Here is a 27723-nt window from a genome sequence, read left to right on the forward strand (position 1 = left end):
AGTTACGCACATTGCGCGCTCGTTTGTGCGCCTCCCTCGCGCTCTTAAATCATTTTCGCGACCGCTCGCAGAGCGTGTCTCGTCGTCGCCGCTACTTTTATTCGCAACTGCCGGCGCGTTACTAACTACGTCGCGGTGCGACGTCGAACGGACGTCGATATAACGCGTGATACGCACATTCTACTGTCGTTACGTCCGGCGTCGGGATATATTACGCGTTTCACGCGTCTTTACGACACCGCCTTCGGTTTCAGTGATACGAGCGAACCGGCCCCCGATCGAGATCGACGTTTTACGACGGCCGCGCGCGCGCGCCCGCCCGAGGCTTTATCGTCGTCGCGTCCGATGCGTGCGTACGAATAACGAAAACGAGAGCGGGTCGCGCAGCGTCGAGAAAAGAAACAAAGGATGGCGGCAGCGGCTCGAAAGTGATATTTTCCCCCTTGCGTTTCCGCGGCGGTAACACCGCCGGCAGCGAGGTTCCGCTAGATAAAGCAGCAGCAAAACGTGCGTATCCCTTCTTTTCGCCGAGCCTTGTCGCTCACTTTCGAGACTGTCTGTGCTGCCAGAAGAATCGAAACGAAAAACGGCAGCATGATTAATCGCGAACAAACGGAGCATCAGTTTACTTGATCTTGTTTTGCGAGTAAAGCCTGGGGGGAAGCCTGCATCGAACGGAAACGGCTGAGACGTGGTCTCGCGATAAGACGAATCACGTCCGCCAAAAATTGATTGGAGAGAGAGAGAGAGAGGGGGGGGAGCTCCGAAAGGAAATCCAAGGCCAGCTCGCGAACAAATGGCGACATAGCGGCGCGCAATCCGCGCCGCGGATCAATCGCCGGGCGAAATGGAAATTTTCATCCGAATGGAAGCGCTTCTCTGAATCAAAGAGACACACGCCGACCGCCCACACGTAAGGCGAACGTGGAACGTACAAATTGCCGGGATAAAAGCGGTATTTGCATCCGCTCCGGGCGTCCGCTGCGATAGATATGCGACGTTCGCGCGCGATGTGTGCCGCCCACGAGTCGCCAGAGCCGCGCTGCAAGCCGCGAAATTCCGTCCGACGTGAGCTCTCATTTCACTTATACGTACCACATGTCTCCATCCGAACGTCGCGACTTGAACTCTCGCCGCGCGGGTAGAAGTGGTCGAACTGAACGGGTCAGTCCTCTCTCTCGAGCGGTATTCCTGCGGGAGAATATTTTACAGGAGAGAGTATTCCTCGACAGGAGAAATTCGGGATTCGCGGGGCGAGGGGATTTTCCGGAAGCATTCTCGTACACTCGTGGAATAAACTGGCTCGCATTACTCGAGAAACATTTGAGGGTAATACAGAAAAATATCTCGCGCGTACATTTTCATACCGTAAGGATCAAAAGATGTTCGAGCAGCATTGTTAATTGTTGTGACAAATAAGTTTGCGCTCTTCTCGCTATATGAACACATTGCTCGATAAAAATTCCCTCCGTTGTGTCTCGCGCTCTGCAAACAAGCGCGGTAATTTCCGAGGTGCCAATTAAGGGAAATTGGATCGAATCGAAGCGCGCGATGCGGCGGGACGAGATCTACACGGGGAGCAGCGATCGTTGTAGTTCTCTCCGTACAAAATTATTTTCTATAAAAGAGAATGTCCGGCTCTTAAAAAAATGTTATCTCCGTAACATTTCTTCTCTTTATCACCGCGATGGAGAGGAGTTTGCAGAACAGAGGATTTTCCTGCTCGATTTAACCGGATCTACCTCTGAACTACCTCAGACCATCCTGTATAAAACGGGCGCTTCGCCCCCCCGCCTTTGTCTCGCGCGAGACAGCGGCGATGTCCGCTTGATTTTTTCGGGAAAACGTTTCCGCGTCGCGTCGCACCGAGCGGCGCCATAATTAAGAAATAAATCGCGAGCGACGTCGAGTCGCGCGCGCGCGCGCTTCTGCATGTATCCCGGATAAATAAATTCCAGCGATATCCACTCGATATATCTCGATATCGACTCGCAATTTCCAGGCTGATTCGAATTCACGAACAGACGCCCCTCCGCTTCCCTTCTGCCGCCTTTCCGCACATAGCCATTCAGAATGCAATAATGCAATAATGCAATTCGAATTGTCGCGACGTACTAAATTTCACGCGAAGCCTTTCGATCGGCCGGGCCGAATAATAATGAGCGCGACCTCGGAAATATCGCGCGCGCTCATGATTAAAATTTATCGTATTAGTGCGCTCGGATCGATGGCGACCAGATGCGTGCGCGGCGTGAAAGAGAGAAAGAGACACCGAGTGTGAGAAAGAGTGAGAAAGAGAGAGCGCAGAAATTCTGCGTTCCCAACAGCTGCGCGTCTTCCCGCGATATTTGTTTCCTTCTCTCTCGGCGAGCGTTCACTTCGACCGCCGCGAACCGCCCGAGTTCATCAACTTTTTATGGTCGGTGCGTTCGTCGAGAGAGTAGACGCGTATAACGCGACATTGATCTCTTTACGCTTGCTAGATGCAGTTACTGGAGGTCTCGAATCGTACGCATCGTGTATGGGTCGCTCACTCGTCGTGCGTCACGATCGTTGATTGTTTGGGGAAACAGCAGCAACATCGTTCGTTCAAGCACCGAGCGGTATTTATGCGCGATTATACGTGAGAGCAGAAGCAGTACCGCGAGCAGTACCGTTGTTGTTCCCTCGAACAACGAACGGTCATGACGCACGCGAATACACCCGGAGACGCGACGCGCGTGGTCGGAATTTTCCAGTCACGCTGTATCGATCGAACGTAAAGAGACATGAAGAATCGGCGGAAATCGCGAGAGCGCGCACAAGTGGATTAAATTTTCTCTCGATTCGACAACAACGTTGCGCAAAAATGCTAATGCTCGAGTTGCCGAAACGCGCGCGCCGAATGCGCGAGGTGCGTTTGTTTCGGCAATATCGCTGGTGAAATCGACGAGATCGATTTGCTCCGCTTATCGCGCTGATGTCCAGTTATCTGTCGATAACAGCAGCGTTTCTTTTTCCCGCGCATTTTTCGGCACGACGATTTTTCGCCGTGTTTTCGCTGCGACGCGCACGGCGCGAAGCCGATTCGCGCGGCTATTGAAGGGCTCGATGGAAAGCTGGTCTCTCTGAATATCAGGAGAGAGCGAAGTCGGGGCAAGATGAAAGACGACGCGCGCGTGTGTGTGTGTGTGTGTGTGTGTGTGTGTGTGTGTGTGTGTGGTCATCGTTAATTACCGACCGTCGTCGTCGGGTCGTTGAAAATAATCATCGGGTCGGATGAGAATAATTATCGATTCATCCCGTCGTTTCCTCGTGCGCTTCTCCGCGCGGAACATCTCCTCTCTTGAAACTAATGATCAATTCTTGACTAGATCTGTTAAAAATAACTGTTCTTTTTTGGTTCACGAGGCACGTCCCGCTCGGGTCGGCCTTTATTTCTTAATTTCGCGAGTTCGTGTTTCTTCAACACGATGAAGTGAATGTCCCAAGTAGTGACCGAGGAGGTCTCATTATTATCAGATTCAATTGACACATCGCTGATAGACGTGTTGGAAGACTTGGCGAAATTTGGAATTTTAATTGCGTCGTTCTTCTAATTTATTGAAAGATTTTTATTTATCAGTAATATTATGTCAGAAATGATCAAAGTGCCGTTCAGTGAACAGTCGGCAGCTTTTAGGAAACTTAGCTTTGAGGAAGTCAGATAACAGTTGCACAGATCTAACAAACCAAGCATTTGAAATATAATTGTCAAGTTGTAGAGTCTCGGCGAGTAACCGCTCGAACGGTCGCCGTCGCAGCAGCACGCTAGTAATTACGGCAATTATGGTTGCTGCAGTTTTTAATTTTACTCGAAGCTCATTGCAACCGGTAATATACGAAATTAAAAATGAGAAGGCGTGTTTAAGATAAATAAATGCGAGCCAAATGTCGGCCGGTTTATCGAGGTAAACGGGTTTGACATAAATTGGGACGCTGTCATATATATCACGTGTCAACTAAATGTCACAATCGGGTATTCGCCTTGCGAGGACGCGTGTATATTAACAGCCCTCGTTCTAAGCACCTTTTTTTGTGCTGAGAAATGGAACGATTCTTGCCAGAAATGTTCGCCGTCGTGGAAAATATCTCGCTCGCGTCAGGATTTTTATTAAAAAACGTCGGCCAGGCGACGCTCGAGCGTCGCCAATTATACGTCTCGCGATCTTCGCCAATCCGAGACAAGAGGAAAGCACCGGCTGACCCGCGATGACCCGAGGTGCCGTATCTCCGTATGTTCCGAAGAGCCGGAAGAGAGACCACGACGCGCGGCCGTTAACTGCGACACCGCAAACGCGGGAAAGGCGCGTTGCAACGTCGACGTCGTCGTCGTCGGCGAGATGACGATAAAGACCTTCGGCCTTCCGGGGCTCAGCGTAGGAAAAAGATATCGCCGTTTAACAGCCGTCTGCCGGCGGAATTTCTTCTGTATAACGTTAAATTAACTTGTGCAAAGGTTCAGTTAGATCTTGTGCCAGGCCGAGCCAAGCCGAGAAAGTAGTTTCAAGTCTGGAAAATTCTTTTCCAGATTTTACATCGGGTGCAATCCGACTGGAAGCTACAAACATAATTCGGAGCGCTCGGGAAAGATCACGACTAGTCCGCATGATTGCATTCCGAAGCGCTCGCAGCGTCGAGCAATTTTATCGTCTCGTTGCCTCCGAATTACCCTTCCTCAGCATCCAACTCTCGTCAGGCTCTCATTCTCACTGCTTGTTTGTTGCCACCTTCCTCACAAAATCCACGTGTTTTCCGTCTTCCTTTTAATCCGTTTTCCTCAATCTTTTATATCCGATTTTATCCCAGCCGGGATTTATATGGGATGCCCAAGAGCGCGCCCCATGACCGTCCTTTTGCAATTACCTTCGCGGGTAATTCCGCGGTGAAGTACTTTCGCGGTAGTTGGCGAAGTTCAGCCAGAGCCGAAAGTCTTTAGCGCGCCAGTTCGTGAACGACGTCGGCGTATGATCGTCGTCGTCGCTCGCGGTAGCGGAAGTGCGATTTTGCGCGTCGCCGCCCGCGTTCTGCGCCAGATACTTCCATCGGCTCTTCAATCTTCCGGGCCGTAATTCGATTACGGCATGCCGCCGCGAGCGCGTCGCGCGCCTCGAGTTCCCGGGGGCTCGCCGTTATAGCGGTCTGCTCCCGGTAATAGTCGTTCGCCGGCGAGCCGCCCGCCGGTGGAGACTCGCGGAAACCGCGAAAAGTGTGTACGTACGTATGTACGTACACACATACACACACACACACACACACACACACACACAAAGTGCAGTGCCTGCTCTCGCTATCTACGCAACAGCGCGCCACACGACACCCCGCGGGCGCAGCGCAGCGCGCGGCGCCGCGCCAGCTCCGCGATTCGCCGCGGGCGGAATCGATCCCCCTCCGCGAGCGCTTCGGAGGTGTGCGGCTGACACCTCCGAAAGTGTGCGCTACCTCGCAGGTGTACTACCTGCCCTCGGTAGTCTCGCCGGGGCCGGACAAGCGCTCGCGTGCGCGCGCGCGCGCGCGCCCGCGCGCGCCATCTAGCGGCGTGGCGAGCAAATGCGAAATCTCTACATCGGGACATGATGCGACAAACGACACCACGCAACAGAGATAGACACCCCGGGCCCGGCGGCACGCACACACCATCACCTCCACCTCCTCGGTCGAAACTCGAGTCGCAAAAAGAGAGCGAGAGAGAGAGAGAGAGAGAGAGAGAGAGAAAGAGAGAGAGAGAGGAGGGCGGAGAAAAAAAACGGGGACGACACCGCCGCCACCACCGCCGCCGCCGACGGTTCCACGCAACGTACGTCGAACGCACGCATCCGGCCGCCGGATCGTTGAAACCACATCGACACTACAATGTACTACAGCCTACAACAACTACTACATCGAAACAATAACAGCTACTACTACAACAAAAACAGACAAAAAAGCGAGAGAGAGAGAGAGTGAGAGAGAGAGAGAGTGAGAAGGGGGGTGAGAGAGAGAGAGATTTTCTCATGATCCGTCGCATCTAACAACATCCTCCAACGTGCGGTCCCAAGCAAGACTGATCAGTCCGGCAGAACGACACGACACGTCGAGCCGAGTTCCCGAGTAGGACTTGCTTTTTCTCTCGCGAATCCTCCTCGCGAGTGTCGCGCACGATGCGTGAGTCTACCTGGAGTCGAGACTGCCAGCGAGTCGCGCACGACTTGCTGGAGAGAAGGACCAGGCCCGGGAAAGAGCCCGAGTATAAACCGCTCTCGTTATGATCTCCTTTTCAGACTAGCCGTTGTTACGTCGTCCTGCGCGGAAGAAACTTGTGACGTTCGAGACGTTAAGAATCGACGCGAGCACGCGGCGGGGCAGCCTTTGTCAGCCTTTATCGCGCGTGAGACTTCGCCAAAACCGGTCCCGCTTTCTCGCTTTCGGCCTGCCGCATAGTGACTTTCTGCTAAATTATCAGATTATCTAGTCTGCGACTAAAGGTGAGCTGTGGCGACAAATTCGGTTGCTGAATCTTAGATTGTTGCACATGCGGGCTTATCTTCCTCGAAGCATGCGACATTTTTCTCCACTTTCCTCTGTCTGTGTAGTCTCGGTAGATCTGTGCGAATACGCTCTCTTGTATCTTGAATGATCCCAACTACCTTAAAGCCACGATCGCGGCGAGTTCTTCAAGCTTGCCTCTCGCACACTGGATGAAGATATAACAGAGAAATGTAGAAAGATATACATATATGGCAGCAGCGGCGAAGACGCCGGCCGCCGTTGTCACACGCATCGCCGAGTTGAAGGGAGTTTAATCGAGAGTAATCGGTGAAGAGTGAGAAAATTTAACCGGAAGTGAGAAAGTTACCGGCCGGGGAATGAGGCGTGCTAAACGGCCGCTGGGAACGCGGCGCCGGCCATTCTGCCGCTCTCGCGTTTCTTCGCGAATATTAACGCTCGACAATACGCGCGCGAAGTTGGTCGTGCCCCGCGAGATTTGTCAAGGGGTCAGCGCGAATCGAGTCGCGTCCCGCTCGAAATCGAATTCGTACGCGGCGAAAGCTTTTATCTGCAGTTCCGCCCTCGCGATTGACAGCGAGCGAGTAATGAAGTTACTCGCCGGGACGGAACGAGGAGCCCGCGGAGCTCTGGGCGACGTACTAATTTACGGTCTTACGACGTTAACGGCGCATAAAGCCTCCGCGGCGTCGAGACTCGTCGCGACGTGCCGCGTGTTTGTTCAGCGTTTTTGCGCCGGTGAATTATGCGCTCGGGAGACGTCGTCCAAAACAGCTTCGTTTCATTTGTTCCCGATCGTCATTCATCCCCTGATCGACGGGACACGGACGATGCTCCTCTTGCGGCGCGATAGACAGAGACCCGTGCGCTGGCAGAAGAATAAAGAGTACAAAATACTTAGTCGGTGGACATATTTGCTCGTTACTATCATTATTAATTCCCTCGTTGACAACAAGATGAACAGTTTCTTCCCAGCGAGAAGCTGTAATTTTGAGAGGGGACGCTTCGTCGTGTACCTTCTCATTTGAAGAAGACGCTTCTTCTCCTCGGTCTAAAATATGTCTATTTGTAATGTTGGGAAATCTCTTGCGAGAGTGTTCACCGAGTAAATTTTGTTTATTTAGATATGTCTCCGTCACCCCCCGCTACCCCGACTTTCGAAACGCATCCGTCTGGCTCAACGGAGGAATCTGTTTTCTGAACGAGAGCTTTTTCTTCCATTGTACGAGACGAATGTCCTCCGAAACTCACGCTGACTCGCGGGCAACTCCCGCCCACGTTCGCACGCGATATTACGTTCACATCCTTCGGCTTCGATTAAGAGAGAGAGAGAGAGAGAGAGGGAGAGAGAGAGAGAGAGAGAGAGAGAGAGAGAGAGAGAGAGAGAGAGAGAGAAAGAAAGAGGGAGAGAAAAACGAGGTATCGACCGTCGGGAATGAACATTAATTGTTGTTGCAGCAATTATCGCTCCAGATGCTTCGAGTTAGACAGTTTAACGATGATAAATTAGCGTCTAATGTTAATGATCGCTTTTGTCTAACGCTCGCTTTAATCGTGACTACCTGCCTTCACGTGTTGCCTTCGCTTGCGCTTATGCAGCAGTATCATCCGACGATACGAAACGCGCGTGTTCTCTCTCTTTCTCTCTCTCTCTCTCTCTCTCCGGCTTTGCGCAGTGTGCAGAACTTAGAGACAGAGAGAAACAGAAGAGAGGGGAGAGGAGAGAGAGAGAAAGAGAGAGAGAGAGAGAGCGAGAGCGAGCAAGGAATCTCGTCTAGAGCTCGTAGCGGCATTTAGTGCGTTTAGTTCAGAAAGAGAGAAAGACAAGGGGAGGGGAGAAGACACACATATAGTGACGTCACACACAGTGCCCCGATGTAAAGTGCGTTTCCGGCGTTCCGGTTAGCCGATATTTCCGGACCGTCACGCTCTCGAGAATCGCGAGCGTGACTTTCTTCCGTCTCACCGCGTATAACGCGTTTGTTGCTGCCGCTCGTCTCTGCGACACAGTAACTTGTCTTCTTCTCGCTTATCTGCCTCTCAGCGCGCCGGTTGTCCTCGCACTGTGTATTTGGCGGCGGATTTTCCCTTTTCCGTTTCGTACCGGAGGCGACCAGAGGACGCGCGATTTGTGCCGGTAATGGTATCTTCCTCTCAAGCGCGATTCTCTTTGCGTCTCTTCTTTGCTAATCCTTCCGTCGCACCGTGTATGCTGCATAATACATAACGCCGATCTGTTCCCTTCTCCTTCCCCTTCCCGACGTCCCGATGTAACCGGAGAATATTAATAGATACCACTTCCCTCCACACCGATACATCGGATATTCGATACATTCTCACGAATTCGAGACGTGTCTTCGCGCGAAGGAGACTCTCGCGGCAGAAGTATCCGAGCGCGCGCGCTTTCTCCGTGCCGCCAACGAAGCGATGCTAAAGGCCACTGGTTTCATGTGATTCGGCGTAACGGCGAAGTCTCGCTGTTCGGTAGTCTCTCGCCGGTAAAATGTCGCGTCAAATTAGCGCAAATGATGATCGCAGAAACGTGCAACTTCGCGAGAAACGTTCAACACAATTCACTGTGTGCGTCACAAATAATGTGGAAAAAACGTGAAGATTGTTGCAAATTTATTTATTTACTCTTTCATTTATTCGCCGGAGTCGTTTAGTACAGTACATTAAAAACACCAGTATAATTAAAATTAAAGAAAAGAAAAGAAGAAAAACAAGAGAGAGATGCGGAAAGCAGAGCGGAGAACGAAGAGAGAGAGAGAGAGAGAGAGAGAGAGAGAGAGGAGCGAAGAAAAGAGAAAGAAGTGAGAGAGGAGAAAAGGGAAAAGAAAGGAAGGGACCTCCGCTCAGCTAATTATTTTCATTAAGATAAGTTCTGGAAAAGACAAATTGAGAAGTTAATTAACGTCATTGCACACCGCATGTCCAGGTGTTTGTATAGAGTGACCAAAATGTTCTTCAATTATCTCCGGTTCTCTCGGGCTCCTCTGGCAATTATGAAAATCTGTCCAGAATTAACTCGGTGTTATCTCGTCGGTGCCCACGCTAACAAACGCTCGGGAGTCATGCCCGTCGATCGGATTATCCTGCGAAATTTCACGAAGCGCGCGCTCTTCGAGGCGATAAAACCGCCGCGAGTTCGCACGGATACTTCCTCATCCTCGCTCTTGATAATTTTTCAAACTCAAACGTACCTCGCGGTGACACGTATCATTATCCTGCTGTATCACGCGCGTCTCTACAACTTTCGATAGAGAAAAGTTGCCGCGCGAGAGAACGGTTATTCTTCATCCAATAATATCTTGCTTAGACGGTCGACAGGCGCTTAAAAAAATTTCTCGCGAAGACGCCGTGTCTCTCTCCCTCGATATATCCCCGTGGAAAGTTCACGTCTAGTTTTCCTCGCGCCTCCCGCCCCCTCCCCCCCCCTCTCTCTCTCTCTCCTCCTCGTCTCCTGCTTCGTCTAGAGTCTACTTTAAAAGTTATCGGGAACTCGCGCGAGCCTTTCCACTCTCGCAACGGCCAGTTCTTGTACAAGTGGCCTAGTTTAACAATCGAGATTAGCGATCGAGTTTAGCGAATATAGCGTGCGTGCTTGGAAGGAAAGATAGATCGCGTCCCGGAGGAAGGGGGAGGGGGGCAGAGAGAAAGACTGAAACGGGCTTTTATCAGTATCTGCGCGGTGACGCGTTACCATCGAATCCAATCTTTCCCCTCGGCGAGAAGATGCGACGGGAGTCAATCGTCCAACTTGGCGATTACGAACATTAGGCGTCGCGGCGGCGATTGGATTTCGAGACGAAACTTGCGCCGAAGCACGAAGCGAAGTTCGAGTTTCTTCGTTGCCCAACGCGATAACTTTGCGATTCGGATGTCCCGCGAGACACTCACATCGGCGAAAAATTGTCCGCGCGAATTCGCCGAGAATCGCCAAGCAGGCGAGGCCGCCCCATGAATATTCGGCAGGCGCAAGGTGAATGTTCCAATTAACGACCAGTGCGTCTTGCGGTGAAAATAAACTAATAAATTAATAATATATCTGTCTTCACCTATGCGAAGTTTATTTTGTCAGCTTTCTTTCTTTTTTTTTCTTTTTTTTATTTTATTTTTTTTTTTCTTTTCTTCTTTTTAAGATTTCAATTTATTTTCTGAGCAGTTTAGTGTTCCGGGACAGTTTAATTTCCGAAAAAATTTAAGGATAACAGCGCGGATCTGTCAGACATTAATCCGATGTTAATTATCCCAGATTCGCTATAACCTTTGACTTCACTCGACCTTTTACTACTGATAACTGAAAATGCACAAAATTTAGAGCGAGAGCGCGTGTGTGTCTGGGATATAAACCGTACTGGTAACTTTCTCAAGCAGATCGCCGCCGCAATTGACGGCAAATAGGACATTCACCTTGGAGCGGACTGCGCGAGAAGAACAGGAGAGCATCGCATCTCGGCGCTCTAATTGACCTCTCCGTCCGCTCTGCGAAAACTCGGCGGACACGCGCGCGAGTCCGCCTGGCCGTTAATTCGACGCGAATTTTTCCGCGCGGCCGGAACGATTTCATTTCGCCGTCCCGCGCAAATTGAATGGGACAAATCAAACAGGCAATCCGACGAGGCGCGCCGCGCGCGCGCGCGCATTATTGTCGGCGATCCGATGTGTGATTCGTAGCACGATTTTTCACTCGGCCATTGTTGCCCTTAATGAACGCGCGATCGCCCGATTTCCGTCCGTCCCGACGGGGATCCTACGTACGTAGGCACGTGTGCTGCACGTGTCGCTCTTGAATCAATACGAATGAAACAAGCAGCCGCCGCGGAGCCGGACAAGCGTTGTTTCAACGCGCTCATCGCGCCGAGGACCGACGTAATCGCGGATTTGTGAGCGCTCATCGTCGGTGTCGGTCAGAACAAAAAGCGTTGCACGCGCACACACACACACACACACCCACACACACACACACACACATGCACTATTATACGCGAAACATATCGTTAGCACGTCCCGGAATCCCGTCCCGGTCGGTCTACGGTTCGCTCGACAAAAATCTATATTTTCGCGGGCGCGGCGAGAGGGGAGCGAGGGTAGGGAAAAATAACAAAAAAAATTCGTGCGCGCTCTTCGATTGGCGTTTCCCTCTTTCGTCGCGCGGAAATTCGAAGTGAAAGCCGGGAAACGCGACGACGGAAAGTTTTTGCCGCTCTGCCGCCGCGGGGGAAATATTTATGTCGATCGCGGTTTATCCGGCGCTTTCTTTTTTCTTGTTTTTCAATCCGTCCCCTCGCGGTGCTCTCGGCGTCTCTCGCGTGCGTATTTCGAGAGGATTGTAATTTGCTGTAACGTAGTAATGCCGCGCGTAGCAGCCGCGTTCGCGGTCGATTCCTCTGTCCGAGGGCTCTCGGTCCAATTAATCCCGCCCGACGACGCTATTCGTCCGACGGACAACTTCCCTACGTGACAGAGAGAGAGAGAGAGAGAGAGAGAGAGAGAGAGAGAGAGAGAGAGAGAGAGAGAGAGAGAGCCAAAGCGTTTATTCAATTCCCTTTTTCGTATCGTTCCTTCATGAGGAGCTCAGCTCCGAGCCGAGCTCCCGACGCCGACGTGTAGCGCTCTTTATAAATCCAGAAATAAAATCCGGAGAGAGAGAGAGAGAAAGAGAGAGAGAGAGAGAGAGAGAGAGAGAGAGTAAACCCAAAGTGAACGTAAGAGAAAGACGTTTTCTTTGAGCGAGCGAAAGGAAGACTCACGCATCCCGCATACCCGATAAAGGATTCGATGAGAAAAATAACCCGAGAGAAAGCGAGATAGAGGGAGAGGGAGAGAGAGAGGGAGAGAGAGAGAAAGATAGAGAGAGAGGGGGGAGGGGGGAGAAGAGAGAAAGAGGAATGTATGTGTTTAGGAGAATATAAAGAAGTAGCAAAATAACAGAACAACAACATGAACAAGTACAACAACAATAATAACAACAACAGCGACCGAATTTCAAGACCGGATACACGACGATAGGAAAAAAATAAAGCAACATGTAACGTCGGCACTGTATATACATATACATAAACAGGAGACAGACAGCATCCACATAATATACGTCACACATCACGTCGTAGATCTGCCGGACCCTCCACCCACGAACCAACCAACCAACCAACCAACCAACCAACCAACCAACCAACCAAACCAACCGACCGACCATCGAAAAACCACGAAAAATCTTCCACCCTCGGACCACCACGTCGGGGACAGCACACTGATAAAATATAATGCCAGCCATATGGGCGCACGTATACGTACGCGTATACGCACGCCCGTACTACGCATATTATATATATATATATATATATATATATTATATATGTGTATATATATATATATACACGCACACATGCGCGTATAAACTTCTAGGACAAAAACAGTAAAAATAACAAAAAAAGAAAGCAATTTCGCCATACGATTCGCTCGGACTCCATTCTCCGGTAGAATATAATAATATGCTCACCACCACAACGTCTTGCAAGGGCTACCAGTGCACTCACAGACAAACATTCAAATCGACCACTCTGCCTACCGCTCGAAAAAAAAGTAACAATAACCGAAAAAAATGTATTTATACATGTATGTATATGTTAAAGTCGGACCTCTGTACACAGAGACGGCTCTCGGAGAGGCTCTCCATGTATATATGTATAAGCGATCGGATCGAGGAAGCTCGAGATACGAGAATGAGACTACCCCGGACGTGCGTCGAGCACGTCTCTTATCACATGCACGTACATCGATATACATAATGCGACTGGCGCGACGACGACCACGACGGCGGCGATCGCCGCCGGAAACGTTGCCTCCCACTATTACTTGATAATCCGAGGAAGATGCACCCGAGACACATAAACAGACTGACGAAGGCGGGGAGAGGGAGAGAGAGAGAGAGAGAGAGAGAGAGAGAGAATGAGGGAGAGATGAAAAAAGGGAGAGAGACAGAGAAGAGAGAGGAAGAGAGAGAATTGAAGACTGAAAGAGAGAGAGAGAGAGAGAGAGAGAGAGAGAGAGAGAGAGAGAGAGAGAGAGAGAGAGAGAAAGAGAGCGCGACAGAGAAAAGGTTGCATCGACTGTCCGGCCTGGTCGACTCTGCTCAGGCGAATTCGTTTGTTCCGGTCTAGTTCATAGTTCTATCTATAACGCAGACGCGGGCGATGAGAAAGGATAGTCAGAGTCGGCCTGTACCGGCCACTGGGTGCAACCTGGTACACCGTGGTGTTTCCGGCAAGTGCTCCGTGATGGCCGCTTCGCGATCGGCGGAATGGCCGGTCGAGTCTGTCGCGGAACGACTTTCGCGGCTCTCCGCGCGACGATTGGCCGGAGCAAATTGGCGCGTCGTTGGCACCCGCGATTTCGACGTCCTCGCAGAGCGATCGGCTGAAAATGAGGATCTTCCTTGAAGAGAAGCGACTTGTTTTCCGCCGATTGCCGATCGGACAGGGAAGTGGATCTCGATACGTGTGTGTGTCACTGTCTCACTTGTGAAAATCGAGCCGGCTGATCGACTGTCACTCTTTGCGTTGCTTCGCGCACAAATTAATAATCTTCACCGGGGACTCGAATGCCTTCGCGATTGCGAACGAAATCATTATTATCGTTTATGCAGTATAATTAATAATATCGCAGAATATTTTACTCGTAAATCGCACGCGACACCGCGACTTTGGAAGGCGGCCATTGGAAAATGTGAGAAACGTGACACACGGCGGATCCATCCGTCTTCGACGGCTCGTCCTTAAGAAGGAAAAGTGAAAACAAACGCGCAGAGAAGAACGTCGCTAATCGCGACAACGACACGCCGATTTGCTCGAAACGAAGAGAAACTATGGAGAAAGAGAAAGGAAACAAAGACAGACTCGATCGACTAGCGCTGCTCGACAGCCAGGCGTCTCATCGGAGTCTCATCGGAAAGCCACTTGGGGTGCATCTTCCGCACGATGGGAAACATTTCCGGGCGTCCGACGGGAGAGTCGCGCGCCAGCCTTGCATATATGTATATGTTATATGTACGTATGCATACACATATATACATATATACGCCTGTACGTGTATGTGTTACTACTCACACGACTATATTCAATCTCTCCTCTCGCTTATCCACGCACACGACTGACAAGAGGAAGGGGTCGGCGTCGAGGTCGCCGGCGAACTCACTCTCGCAGAGCCCCCCTTCTCGGCGAAGTACAGATAAGAAAATAAAAATATATATATATATATATAAAGACATATACATATACCACGGATCTCGTAATGTACACACGGCCGGAGGCGCCCTCCCCCCCTCGTCTCCGCTTGACTCTCCCCTTTGGTGAAGCACCGGCGGGGGACCGCCGGTGATTACGGGAAGAAAACGCGAAGAGGGAGAGGGAGAGAGAGAGGGAGAGAGAGAGAGAGAGAGAGAGAGAAAGAGAGAGAGAGAAAGAGAGGGAGAGAAAGAGAGAGAGAGAGAGAGAGAGAGAGAGAGGGAGAGGGAGAGAGTGGAAAGGGGATTGTTATGTTGGAATGTTTGTCTGTGTGCAGATGCAGCCTACTCGTTGTTGACTTGATGGTGATGATGGATTCTCTCACGTGGAACCGAATCAGGGCCCGGTGAATGTGAGGGGGCTTAGGCAGGTCTACGGCTCATTTTCCCTCCTTACTACTACTACTACTACTACTACTACTACTACTACTACTACTACTACTATTACTACTATTACTACTACTACTACTACTACTACTACTACTACTACTACTACTACTACCACCACCACCACCACCACCACCACCACCACCACCACTACTACTAGTAGTAGTACTACCACTACTAGTACTACCATTATCAGTACTACCACTACTACTATTCCTACTACTATCTACTACTACTGTTACTACCACTACTACCACTATTACTACTATCTACTACCATCTACTATCACTACTACTATCTACTATCACTAATACTATCTACTACCACTACTACTATCTACTACTACTACTACTACTACTACTACTACTACTACTACCACTACTACTATCTACTACTACTATCTACGGAGAATGAGAGTGAATACACAAGGGGATGTCCGGGGATGCACGGATAACACGCGTCCTTTGTCGTCGTCGCCGTCGTCGTCGTCATCGTCGTCTTCATCGTCGTCATAGTGTGTCGAGACGACGGGGCGACGCGCAGAGCTCTCCGCTCTCGGAGAGACACGCACGCATGCACGCACGTGCCGCCTGCCGCCCAGCGCACGGAGAGAGCACGGTAAGTGAGTGAGTTCGTATATTGTTCGCCCACCCCCTCCGTCTGTCCCACCCTGACGTGTGTCAAGGCGCGTTGTCGCGCGCCAGCGGGGTGTGCGTCGAGCGGACTATACTGCCACCATACTGCGCATCTGCGCGCAAGCAGAACCTCAAGATATCGGACCTTCACGCGGACGTCCAGCCAGCCCACACAGCAGCCGCTGACATCCGTCGGTCGGTCGGTTTGCTCGACGGAAGCGACGAAGCATGCCCGTAAATCCCGAATCGAATCACGCAGGAAGGACGGACGCTCATTCGCACGCCGCTGGTCCCCAGCTGGCGGGATTTAAAGCTATCGGAGACCTTGAGCGGAATAATTAGGGATCCTGCGGCGGGTGTTGGCGTAATCTCGAAACGGCGCTCTCGATTACGGAACGGTTTTCCGCGCTATTAACGAGAAATAAGCGCTTCGTAGGAGCTGCTGCTGCTGCTGCTGCTTCCGCTGCTGGCAGTGACGTTTCAGAGCCACGTGCGCATGTATGTGTGTGTGTGTGTGTGTGTGTGTCATGTATGTCTTCTTATCGCTCGTCCTTACAACCGATAGGACGAATAGATCCGGTCAAACTCGCGAAGACGCAACGTGCCGAACGCGACAAGCGGGCGCCGACCATCTCGCGAGTAGCCGCGTTGAATGAATCATCGAACCTGCCGCTTCGTGCGAGTACGAGAGGATTCGTGTCTCTAAGCTTGTAGGAAAATAGACGCGTTAACTGGAGACGAAAAGAGCTGTCGGGGCAACATGTAAATTGCAAAACTTGCGCAATCTGTAAGATTGAGCGGATTTCTCCTTTCAAGAATCATCCCCTCCTCGATGGAAAAATCGCGAATAGAACGGCGCAGAAAATTACTCGGCTACTCACCACCCATGCGCTCTTACTTCATCTATAGATTGAGTGCGTTTCACAATTTATTTTATATATTTGATATTTCTCGGTGGTTCCTCTTGGCTCTCTTCGTCCCCGGATGACTGCGTCCCCAAGCTGCGTCCTCGCTCCGACTCGACAGGAAACCATAAACCGGGGGTTTTCAACGCTGCCCACGCTTGTTTCTTGCCCGCTCTTTTCACGTTTAGCCCCACAGTAGTACCCGCTTTCCTCTCCGACGCTGCAAACGCCACGCGGGGGGATCAATCATGGTTTTCCTGCGACGCGGACGCCTCTCCCAAGCGCTTGCCAAGCTTCAAGTAGATCCTGCCGCCCGCCGTCTCAGGCTTTTTCACCGCGGCGAGCCGCAGTTTGAGAACACCCTGATCTACTTGGGGCGTTAAGCCAGCACGCTGGGACTATAGTGTGACAGCAGTATGTACCGACTGCAAACACAGTGCGCTGACGGCCGCACTGACCACAAAGGGACTAAATTTATGTTCCACCTGGAGACACCTTCATAATGATTGTCATTAGACGAGGACTTTGGGACAGGGAAATGGCCGTCGCAGTCGCATGTGCATTAATACTAATTAATCGCAGGAGCTCGTGGCTGTTTACGTTGCTGTTGCTCACGTTGCGTAATTAGCGAGCTTTAACGTCGCCGTAGTCGTCGCGAGGGGGAGGGAGGATAGTCGTTGCACAGGTCGTCTCAGAGTTCTTTAAGAGGCTTTACTCGCTCGCGACGGCAACGAGCGCCGAGTCGGATGAAATGGAGTTCGTGAACAAGATAAAAAGAGAGAGAGAGAGAGAGAGGGAGGGAGAGAGAGAGAGAGAGAAGGGAGAGTGAGTCGCGGAGAGCAAAGTCCCGCGAGTTTACGCTGCGAATTACACGCGGAACATTGCGCCGACGAATTTCACACCGAGCGTGTCTCTCCCCGTGCCTTGCCGCGCCGCCTGCAATACGCGTTAACGTGAATTTTTCCGCAAGACCTTCTCGCGCACGCACGAACAGCCGTTGGACCTGCCGTTGGAAACGCAGGCTTTGCCCTCGCTTTGCTGCTTTCTCAGCGAACGATGCGACCTCGGAAAACAGACCTCGGATCGTCCAACCGTACAGGGAGAAAAATTCAGCGACGAGAAAATGGTATCTCGGTAACCCGCAGACTCGTGTACATAAATTGGCCTTTTCAAGTCGAATCTAGTCGCGCGCTCGGACAATGTGTCGAGGAAATCGCACATCCCCCCCGCGACGTCTCTCGCGATTCTACGCCGACAATGCGCGTCTGGAAGTCCGCCGCGACTTCTTAGCGAACTTCGCACATCCGGCAGGCGGCAGGCGGAATAAAGGGATATCTTAGGGATATTTTAGCGGCGGCAATCTCGCGAATTTGCTAGCTCGCGGTTCGTGTGAACGTAATCCCGGAATATCCCCGCGTCCGCGCGCGCGTATCCGCGGCGAAACGTAAAATTCGCCTTATCGCGCGGCGGGGAAAACTCTGATATCTCTCTGTTCCGCGACTCGGTGCGCGTAAAAAGTCCGCGGATACGACGAGGGCCGGCTTCACGGTAGGACCGAGGGCGTTGAATGTTTCATGAGCGAGCTCACAGAGACGGAGCCGGCGGACTCCGGGGGTGTACTACGCGAGTTACAACAAAGTGCAGGCGAGATCTGCATACCTGCGTCGGTCGCCCCAGCGAGAATTATCGGACGATCGTCTCGCGTCTGCGAGACTTGCGATAATTATCGCAGCCGCGCGACGCGCCAACTCGGACGGCCGGATCGGCCGAATCGCGGCTCCGGATGTGCGCGGCGCGTTCTATTATGCGTTCACTCGCGTGCAAAATAGATCGCCGGTCCCTATCCCGGGATTAAGAACGTGCCCATTATCAGATGATTAATGAGTTTATCTCATGCAAGAACATGTTCCAGCCGTATCGGCCACTTGCGCGCGCGCGTGCTCGCGCCTAATGACGCAATAATAATTATAACAACGCAACAACAACGGCGCGGGGGTTGCACGTGTGAGCGGATTGCGAATCGATTTTCGCATCAGCCGCGGTGTATATCGGTAAATGGGCCGAGATGGGGAATGTAGTCGGAGCAATTAGTGCAATTATTAATGCATTCGCAGTTTCTAATCAACGCGGCCCGATTTGCATGCGCGATCCTTCCGGGATAATCGACCCGCAACACCGTTCTACCGCAATCGGAGGGAGGGACGGAAGAAATCGATGTCTCGGTCTCTCCTGGAAGGTCCATGACGGGGAAGGGAAAAATGTCCGCGTCTTTTTGTTTCATGTCGATCGCCGCGATGTTTTGCCGCCAAGCTGGCTTTAACTATACCTGTTGCGCTATAAACGTCGATTTTACGAGAAATGAAGAAAAATAGAGAGAAACAGGAGGTGGAGAAAGAGAGAGAGACAGAGAGAGAGAGAGAGAGAGAGAGAGAGAGAGAGAGAGAGAGAGAGAGAGAGAGAGAGAGAGAGAGAGAGAGACGCCCGCGAGTCCTCAAATATTTGCTTTGAGGAGGCAACTCGATCCCGCAACAATCGCTCCAAAAGGTTATTGTTAAGAAAATAACAACCCCAGCGTGCACGGCAAATATCGTATATGGTATATTCTCATCGTATTATCGAGAGATCGCATCGAATTCTTGCCAAAGTGAGCTGATGTGGGACTTCTTATCGTTTCATCCCATGTTCGGGATAAAGCGTCCAATCCGGCAACGGTACTCTGACAATTTTCGCAGTCTTGCACAGGTTTTCTTGAATATTAAGGTGTATGGCGACTTGTCAATCATTTATCGTTATCAACGATTTTTTTCTTTCTCTATATATCTTAATATTGGATCAAATCTGCACAAGAGCGCCGAATGAGTGTCGTTCCATCTTACAGCCATTTTACTTTTAGTGATGCAATACGTTTTATTTGTGTGTGTGTGTGTGTGTGTGTGTGTGTATGTGTATGTGTGTGTGCGTGTGCGTGTGTGTGTGTGTGCGCGCGCGGAAAAAAGAAATGAAAAGAAAGTAACTCATTTTTGCGGCACACTTTAACGCGAAGTGTCACTCAATAAATTGTGCCTTTTTCACGCAGTCGAAATCGAGACTGTCAAGAATGCACTCACCGTTGAGAGAAAGAGAGAGAGAGAGTGAGAGAGAGAGAGAGAGAGAGAGAGAGAGAGGAAGAGAGAGGAAGAGGAAGAGAACGACTTTTACAAATGTACAATCACGTAAAACCGCTCTTCTCTCGCGCCATTATTATTCTGATAGCGGCATGGCATGCGCATGACCCGAGCGCCTTTTATTGCTCGGGTTAGTCCGCCTTTACTTTCGAATGCAACCGGACCGCTTAATAGAAGCCTGAAAGCACTCAGACTCCCAGAGTCAGTCCCCGCGCCCTACTTCTCTCCCGCTTTATTAAGTTGAAAATTGATAATTCGCGTAAATCGCCGCGGTGCCGTTACGGCGGGTCGTTATGTTTTACGCGCGAGCCTGTTTTATGCGACGTACCTAATTTAAGGAGCACTCGTTCGTTGTGAGCATCCTCGCGCGCTCACAAAAGCGCGAGATTTCGTCGCGCGTGCTTTTATCCCGTTATCCGGCTCCGCCCCGGGCAGAAATGCAACCCGTAGTAGCCCGACTCGGTTGAAAACTAACTAGTTCAGGTTAGATTATCAGGTTAAATTTTCTACCTCGTTACTGACCGATTATTCACCGAAATGAACGGCTGCTGCGGTGTCGCGACTTGGTCATTACGTAACAAGTATGATTGAGTATACGACGCTGTCTTTCTCTTTCTCTCACTCTCTATCTGCCCTAAAATATCTAATCTAGCCGCCGTACGGCGGCTGGTATTTCGAAATCAGATAGCAAATCTCCGAGTTAAGGTTACGTTGTTCCAGAAAAAGTCTGAGAGAGCCGCAGCGAACGTCGCGCTGCTGACCGGCAACTAGTTGCGATTTCTCGCCTCACAGCTGTAATTTCCTCCGTCCAGCCTTTACTTGTTTATCTAGCCGCTGGAAGAAATGAGCGTTGCATCACCGGCTAACAGCCACGTCGGACGTAGATTTTACTGATTAGACACCCGCGAGAGGCTCAACTTTTGCATTCTCGTGTTTCTTCCTGTTTCTGTTTCGGTTTCGCTCAACGGAGAGCAGCCACGCTCTCGAGGACGGCGGTATCTCATCGGCCGAATCCGCCTCGCAGCGAGTCGCAGTCATTGAAAGAGAACTTGGAGTCCATGGCCCAACGTATATACGGTCCCGCGGGAGCGTTTGTTCATCGTCGGGTAATCCCGTCGTCGTTCAAATAATCTGTACTGTCGTTTCTTCCGGCTACGTTCTCCGGCCGACGCGCCACCTGCGTCGCCGCCGCCGACGGAATTTACGCAGCTCGCCACATACACGGTGTCCTGAACTTTGCTCGTTTCCCTCCTCGCGAATACCCGCGACGATCCCCCCGAATCGATCCCACCCCCGGCGAAAATTCGCTTGAAGAGCGCCATTGTCTGCGTCGCGCTCTCTCGATTCCCTTGCTCTCAGCGTCTCGTTCGGCTGTGCTTTCGATTAAACCGGACCGAGCATTATCTGGCTTGCTTGCTTTATTCGTTTCCCCGCCGCTTCTCCGTCTCTCTTTCTCCTTTCCTCTCTTTCTTACATGTTCAGTCAACTCGACGCGCTTAATGTCGCAGCTTCAAGCAAGATGACGGGGCTTCGCACAGCCGTTTCTAGTCCTGCGCATCAAAGACCTTCGACCTTGTGTATAAACAAACCGATAAATAAATCGTTATAAATTACCGATGCTCGGGAAAAGTAGAGTTCGCGGTAGTGGCCGCCGCAGAGAATCCGACGTTCCGCCGGTGGCCGCCGGTCAAAGCGCAAACGAGAGCGCGTCGGACATTTTGCGCCTCTCATGACACCCTCATAATCTCGATCGGCCGGCCTCGCGCGCAACGCAACGCAACGCAAACAGCGCCGTTCATTTGCGCGCGTACACGATACGCGGCGAAGCTTCACGAGCACCGTGTATATTTTATGGGGTGCGCGGTGGCAGTCTGCGTGGCGACGCCGGAGGTCGATACCGCGAGAGTCCTCCTCGCCATCATCCGTTTCCGTCCGTCGTCCCTCCCGCGGGGACGCTCCAGGATTCTCCCTCCGTCCCTGCTTCCCCTTGCCTTCCTGCTGCCGTCACCCCCGCCGGCTTTCAGCGCCGAAAAAGAGAAGAAAAGAAGCGGATCTTCGATAGCTTCTCCCGCTCGCCCGCGAAGGGCGCGCGAGGAAGAGGACGGGATAATAGAACAGAGAGAGAGAGAGAGAGAGAGGGGGGGGGAGGAGTGAGCGATCAGGGTCGTAATTTCCCTATCACGTGTCTTGTCGGGCATAAAATTGCAATTTCGCCGTGGCCCGGCCAGATGACCTACGAGTTCTAATATCCGCCTGTAATAATCGCGCGAGAAGGGTATCCGGTGCGACGCCGTTACACCGGTAATGGCGTTTACCTTTACGACGCAGCGCTCCGCGCGGTGAAATTGTTTTGGAGATTGAAATCCCGCTGACCCGCCACCGCGGCCACCTCCTTGTGCTGGACGAGGCCTGCTTTATAATCCGGCCGGGTGACCTGCGTTTCTCCGCGGCGCGGGCGGCGTTATTAATTCAACGGCTGCGCGATGGATCGCCCGGCGTTCGTTCGATCTTGAGACGCGACGTGCGTCCGTTGCAAACATTGACGGGGACACGCCAGACCCCTGCGCAGCACGCAGGTGCTGGGGGTTCGCGTTCGGGGTAGAGTGGGGGAGGAAACGGTGAATTTAGGATTGACCGCTGCTCGCGAGGTGGGATTGTTGCGAGGAGGAGGAGGAGAGAAACTGTCGAGGCCGCGCGCGCTGATTTCTTCAAGCCGCGTTATTAATTTACGGCCGAACGTACGTCACGCTGCGGCTGGATGGCAGCCGCCGCGAGGGAGAAATTCCGGCGGAATTCCGGAATCCTCCGCGCGGAGAATTGTCTTTTCGCCGCGCGTGAGACGCGCTTCGTCCGAGCGCGATCTTCTTCGCCGCCGCCCGTCGCTCCACGACGCTGTCATGGCCGACGGCGCAGAGTCGAGAGCTGTCCCGTTTCCCCGGGAGCTGTCGATAACGCGTGTACATAGGTGAACGCTCTCGCGAGCGCGGTGGATGGCAGTAAATTCATTAATCGTGTCGCCCGTCTCCCGAGTATCCAGCGGCAAGACAAACACGACGCCGCCGTCGACCTCGGCAGGTCGCTCGGACGAACGGTGGCAAAGCGCGACCTCCGCCCGTATCCGAAATCGCAATTTCCGCGGACCTTATACGACTGCTACAAGTGCCAATATCGAGTTTCACGGACCCGCGGGCCTCTCTCGATGCAGCCCAGGTGCGCTGTTTCTCGAGAGTTCGTCGCGCGTCCCTTCTCGTTCCTCGTGTCAGTGCGCGCGCGTATGTCGTCCTACGAGAGAGAGAGAGAGAGAGAGAGAGAGAGAGAGAGATAGAGAGAGAGAGAGAGAGAGAGAGAGAGTTCCTCCGCCTGCGTTATTGAAAAACACGTGGCAGCCGTCGCCGTCTCGGTAATCGATTTCCGATTGCTCAATAATTCGCGCATTCCACAATTATCGGAAGTGCGTGTCCGCGCCGGGCGGAGGGAAGCAAAAAAATCAACAAGTGACTCCTACCTGCACTCGCCCGGCAGGCTCGCGCTCGCTGTTCGCTCCGCTCGTGACACTTATGATCGATCACGTCGCTTACCGTTCGTTAGATGCGGCCGTCAGGTCGCTTCGACACTTTTGCCGCACGTCTGCCCACTCCGGAGACTGGCTCCGCTTCCGCCATAAGCGCACCGACGAGAAAAACACGCGTCCCTGCTCGAGCCGGCCTTTTTCAGCAAACCCCACTCGACACGCCCGCCCACGTCGCGGACCTACGCCAACAGTCACGGCGTTAGCGCACCGATCTTAATTAGCAATTAATCTGCGGGACCCGGCGCGTCTTCACAATGGAGCGGCATCGGGCTCGATCCGAGGGATCAAGTAGGGTTAAGGCGATTGCTTCCTCTCGCCGAGAGCCAATCAAGTGGCTGATGCGGCCTGAGCGATAGCGAGCGAGCGAGAGAGAGAGAGAGAGAGAGAGAGAGAGAGAGAGAGAAAGAGAGATAGGAGGGTGGTAAGGAGAGGGAGGGGAGAGACGCTGTATTCCAAACGAAGAGCAGCATCTCTCGCCAGTACGAGAGACACACCGATATCGAATATCCGAGGGTGATGGGCGAGCTGGGGTGGCTGAATGGATGGGGTGGAGGGCGAAGCAGAAAGGGAGCGGCGATATACAGGGGTTGGCTGCAGCAACAAGCTCGATATCGCTCACGTGTGTTGTGTGTGTGTGTGTGCACACACACCGTGATGCACCGGCGAATCTGGAGTGGTGCTGGGTTGCTGCGCACGTGGAGGAAGCGAGTGAACCGAAACGTTGCCGAAGCGTGCTCATCTCGAGGAAACGGTGCCGCGTGCCTCCCCCGCCGCGAGGTGTGGGCGTGTGTGAGCGAGCGAGCGAGCGAGCGAGTGAGTGCGGTGGTTGTGATTGCGTGGCTGTAGATGCAACGCGGTTTAATATAGATAGACGAATGGCGCGGGACGCGGTGCGCGCGAGGAGCCGAATGCGGATTATGCAGGATGTTGTTAGCGCTGCTGCTGCCGCCGCCGCGCCGTCTTTCCCGCTGCCGGAGGCATCGGAGCAGGACGAGGGGGATGAAGATGGCTGGGCCGCCGCCTCGCGCTCGGAATCGAACGCTCGTTAGAAACTCGATCGGAGTCCGTTACGTCGTCTCGAGAGGCCGGCCATTATCCTGAATCCCGTGTAGCTCGACGTGAGGCAGAAAGGATCGGCTCGGTTCGCGCGCGGGTCACGCGAGAGAAAACACGCGACGATCGCGCCTCCGTCCCGACTCCTCCGCGAACTCGAGCGACGCGCAGTTTTGCATCCCCATCGAGCGCCTTCTACAATCGTTTATTCTTCACGGGTCTTCTTCACGGAAATATTGTGTTTGTAGGTGCTGGTCTAGTCAGAGACGATCGGCAGAAGTACTATCGAGATCACTACTCGATAGTAGCGACTCTGTGTGTGCTCCCATACGGTGGTAAAGGATCGGTTAAATTACGCGAGCCGAAAGCTCCTGGCTTGGGGGAAGTGAATTTCTGGTTCTGACGAACCAATCTCGGCCCTGGGAGATTTGACTGAAGGAAACAGAAGTTCCGCTTCTTGGAAGCGATCTCTCGGCCCCGCGTAAGAAGCGGACGGTTCCGTTGCCTTCTCGAGAGCAAAATGCGCTCGGTTCCGTTCATAATCGCCTAGTAGTTCAGCCCGTCGTTTTTCACGGTGCAGCATCGGTTTGCGAACACGGACAGTGCCGTCGTCGCACGGAAGCTCGTCGAGATTCCATCGCCTCTGCCGAAGGCAGAGGTTAGATTTCGCAGCAAAGTCCATCTTCCGCTGCTCGAGATCTCTGAGGCACATCGGACGGGGGGAGGAGTAGAATGCAAATGTTTCCATCGAAAGTCGATGAGCACTCGCCGCTTGTATTATCGGTGAAACACCCCCCTTTTGCTGCTCCGACCAGAAGCATTTCGACCGACCCCCGAGAGGGGAGCGCGCTTTCCGGAACCACGTGAATTCCTCCATCGGGACGGCGCGATAAATTATCCTTGCATCGATGTATGAAATCTGGCCTTCTATGCTACTCTCACCCGGCTCCTGCCCATTTTTCAGAAAATGCCCGACGTTGTCACGTCGGCGTTTCTCGCCGGAAGTTTCGTCCGAGCCAGCGGGGAACGCGCGGGATAAATGACGGCGCTCGGGCTCGCGCGTCGCGTTTGCCTCGCGGTCGCGTTGGAGCGGCCAGAATTGTTAGCCACCGCGAATGGTGATTATAGAGTCTCATCGAGGAACTCGCTCGTTCTGTTGCAGGCTCGAACACACACAAAAACGACGCGACAGGAAATGGAAGGCCCGCTCCCCTTTTGGCGGAACCAAGATACGGCGCCGCGCCCCAGCCATACGGTGAGTGTCTGCCTGTCTCTCTGTCTGTTTGTCTGCCTGTTTCAGCGTCCGTCCGTCCGTCCGTCCGTCCGTCCGTCCGTCCGTCCGTTCGTTCGTTCGTCCGTTCGTCCGCTCGTCCGCTCGTCCGCTCGTCAGTCCGTTCGCCGGCTAACATAATGGCCAAATTAAGCTCACCGGTTCGGAAAATAGATGGCTCGACCGACCGGCGGCGCGATCGCACGTTTTCCGTGAACACGTGTAAAAAATGAGAGCGGGATTAATGGAGGAGACTCGGACGAAGTGCGAAGCGTGGCCGGCGTTTTCCCGGGGCGCTCGCCGGAAGTAGAGAAGTACGTCGAGGGCGGCATTAGTTTGCAGCGTACGAAGAGGAAAATTTACTTTCGTGCGCCCGCGCGCGAAAGGGAAGAGACCTCTTATCTCTGAAAGAGATTCATTGGACGGACCACCGCATTTATGAAATATCGCGTTGAATAAATTCAGATATTTCTGCGCGGAGGAAGCGTTTCTACCCCCATCCTCTCCTCCTCTCTCTCTCTCCCCCCCCCTCTCTCTCTCTCTCTCTCTCGCGCTCAGTCTCTCCCTCTTAATGCGAGCTCGTCGAATTAGAAAAGCATTTTATTGGGGCGACCTCACACTGCAGGGGTGTGCGCACACGTGCGCGGCTTTTGTTATTTTCATTAGACGTTTAAATATTAATGCGAGAGCGTATACCAATACCAGTAGCCAGTCGCTCTCTCTGTCCTCCCGGAGGGATGTTACGTGCAATTTTATTCGCTGCGCAAATAGGGAACGCAACGTAATAGCATGTACAGCACGAATTCTGAGATCCTTAATTATGATAATGGCGGAACGATGCTCAAATTAGAGCCGTCGTGCTCTCGTAAAATTCACCCGTCTCAATTGGGGAAGAAAGAATGCGCGACGATGTTCTGCATACAAAAAATTCTCATTTTCTCTCTCTCTCTCTCTCTCTCTCTCTTGCGTGCTTTCTCGATGTCTTCCTTAAACTTTGCACGTTATCGACCGTAGAAGTTGTCGCATTATTTTAACCATTTCCTTTTCTCCGTATGCATTCTTATAGTTTTTTTCAATTTCCATAGAGGAAGGTCTGAACGTCTGAACCGAGACGTTTGAGCGATTCTCGAAGAAGTCCGCTCTCGATATCCTCTCTTCTCCCTCCCCCCAACCCCCATTTCTTGTTCCATTTGTGTATATCTAGTGGCTTTCGCAATTGGCATGTCGCCACGTAGCTTCTCGTTGGCTTTTCTTTTAATCTGCGACGATTCACAAATTGCACCTGCAAGTACGTCGCGTCGTAGATTCGCGAGAAGAAGCCAAACGTCTCGGCGATCGAAATTGTCGTGCAACCGACATCACGCGACGCTGTTGCATCCGACGTTACGCTCCGAGCGGTTGTTACAAGCAGCAGCGCGCGGCCTTTTGTCCGCACTGCCGCGACCGTTCAAACTGTTTGAACTCCTAACATTGACTCCCGGGAAAATAATTCCCGCGGTATATAGCGCTGTCTAAAACCGCCGTCGTAAGTCAACGAGGCCGGGATCCTATTGCGATTTTGACGGGAAATCAATGAGCCGAACGTAACAAAGTACCACGCGCGCGTCTGCAATCGAAGCCAATCTCGAGCCCGCCGAGCGCGATGTAATCCGATAGTTGAAAACATTATCGTAACTCACCGCTCTGCCCACGCTCACCTTGCCCGGTAGCCTCCGACGTTCTAATCGATACCATTTGTCGCAACATTTAATACGCGGACGCGCTCGACAAAAGCGTTGCATTACCATTCCGATAGAGCCGTCGACTCGAATTACGCCAACTCCGGCGCTCGCATCCTCCGTGCTCCGTTTCGAGTCTGCCGTCGGTACTTCTTAACTTCCGCGTGTGTATGTGTGTGTGTGTAGGTGTGTGTGTGTGTGTGTGTGTGTGTGTGTGTGTGTGTGTGTGTGT

General features: G+C 52.3%; 1 protein-coding gene across 2 annotated transcripts in view; it reads left to right on the forward strand.

Annotated features, from left to right (window-relative positions):
* sm (heterogeneous nuclear ribonucleoprotein L) overlaps positions 1-27723 on the forward strand; it is a 240406-nt gene that overhangs the window by 198900 nt on the left and 13783 nt on the right. Inside the window, exon 7 of one of the 2 annotated variants that reach the window (XM_011140892.3) lies at positions 25666-25758. The exons of the other annotated variant lie outside the window; for it this stretch is intronic. Coding sequence (XP_011139194.1) covers positions 25666-25758 — 93 coding nt within the window. The remainder of the gene's footprint in view (positions 1-25665; positions 25759-27723) is intronic. 2 annotated transcript variants of the gene reach the window in all.

The sequence above is a fragment of the Harpegnathos saltator genome, unplaced genomic scaffold, assembly GCF_003227715.2.
Source record: "Harpegnathos saltator strain DR-91 unplaced genomic scaffold, Hsal_v8.6 scaffold16, whole genome shotgun sequence".
Taxonomy (NCBI): Eukaryota; Metazoa; Arthropoda; class Insecta; order Hymenoptera; family Formicidae; genus Harpegnathos; species Harpegnathos saltator.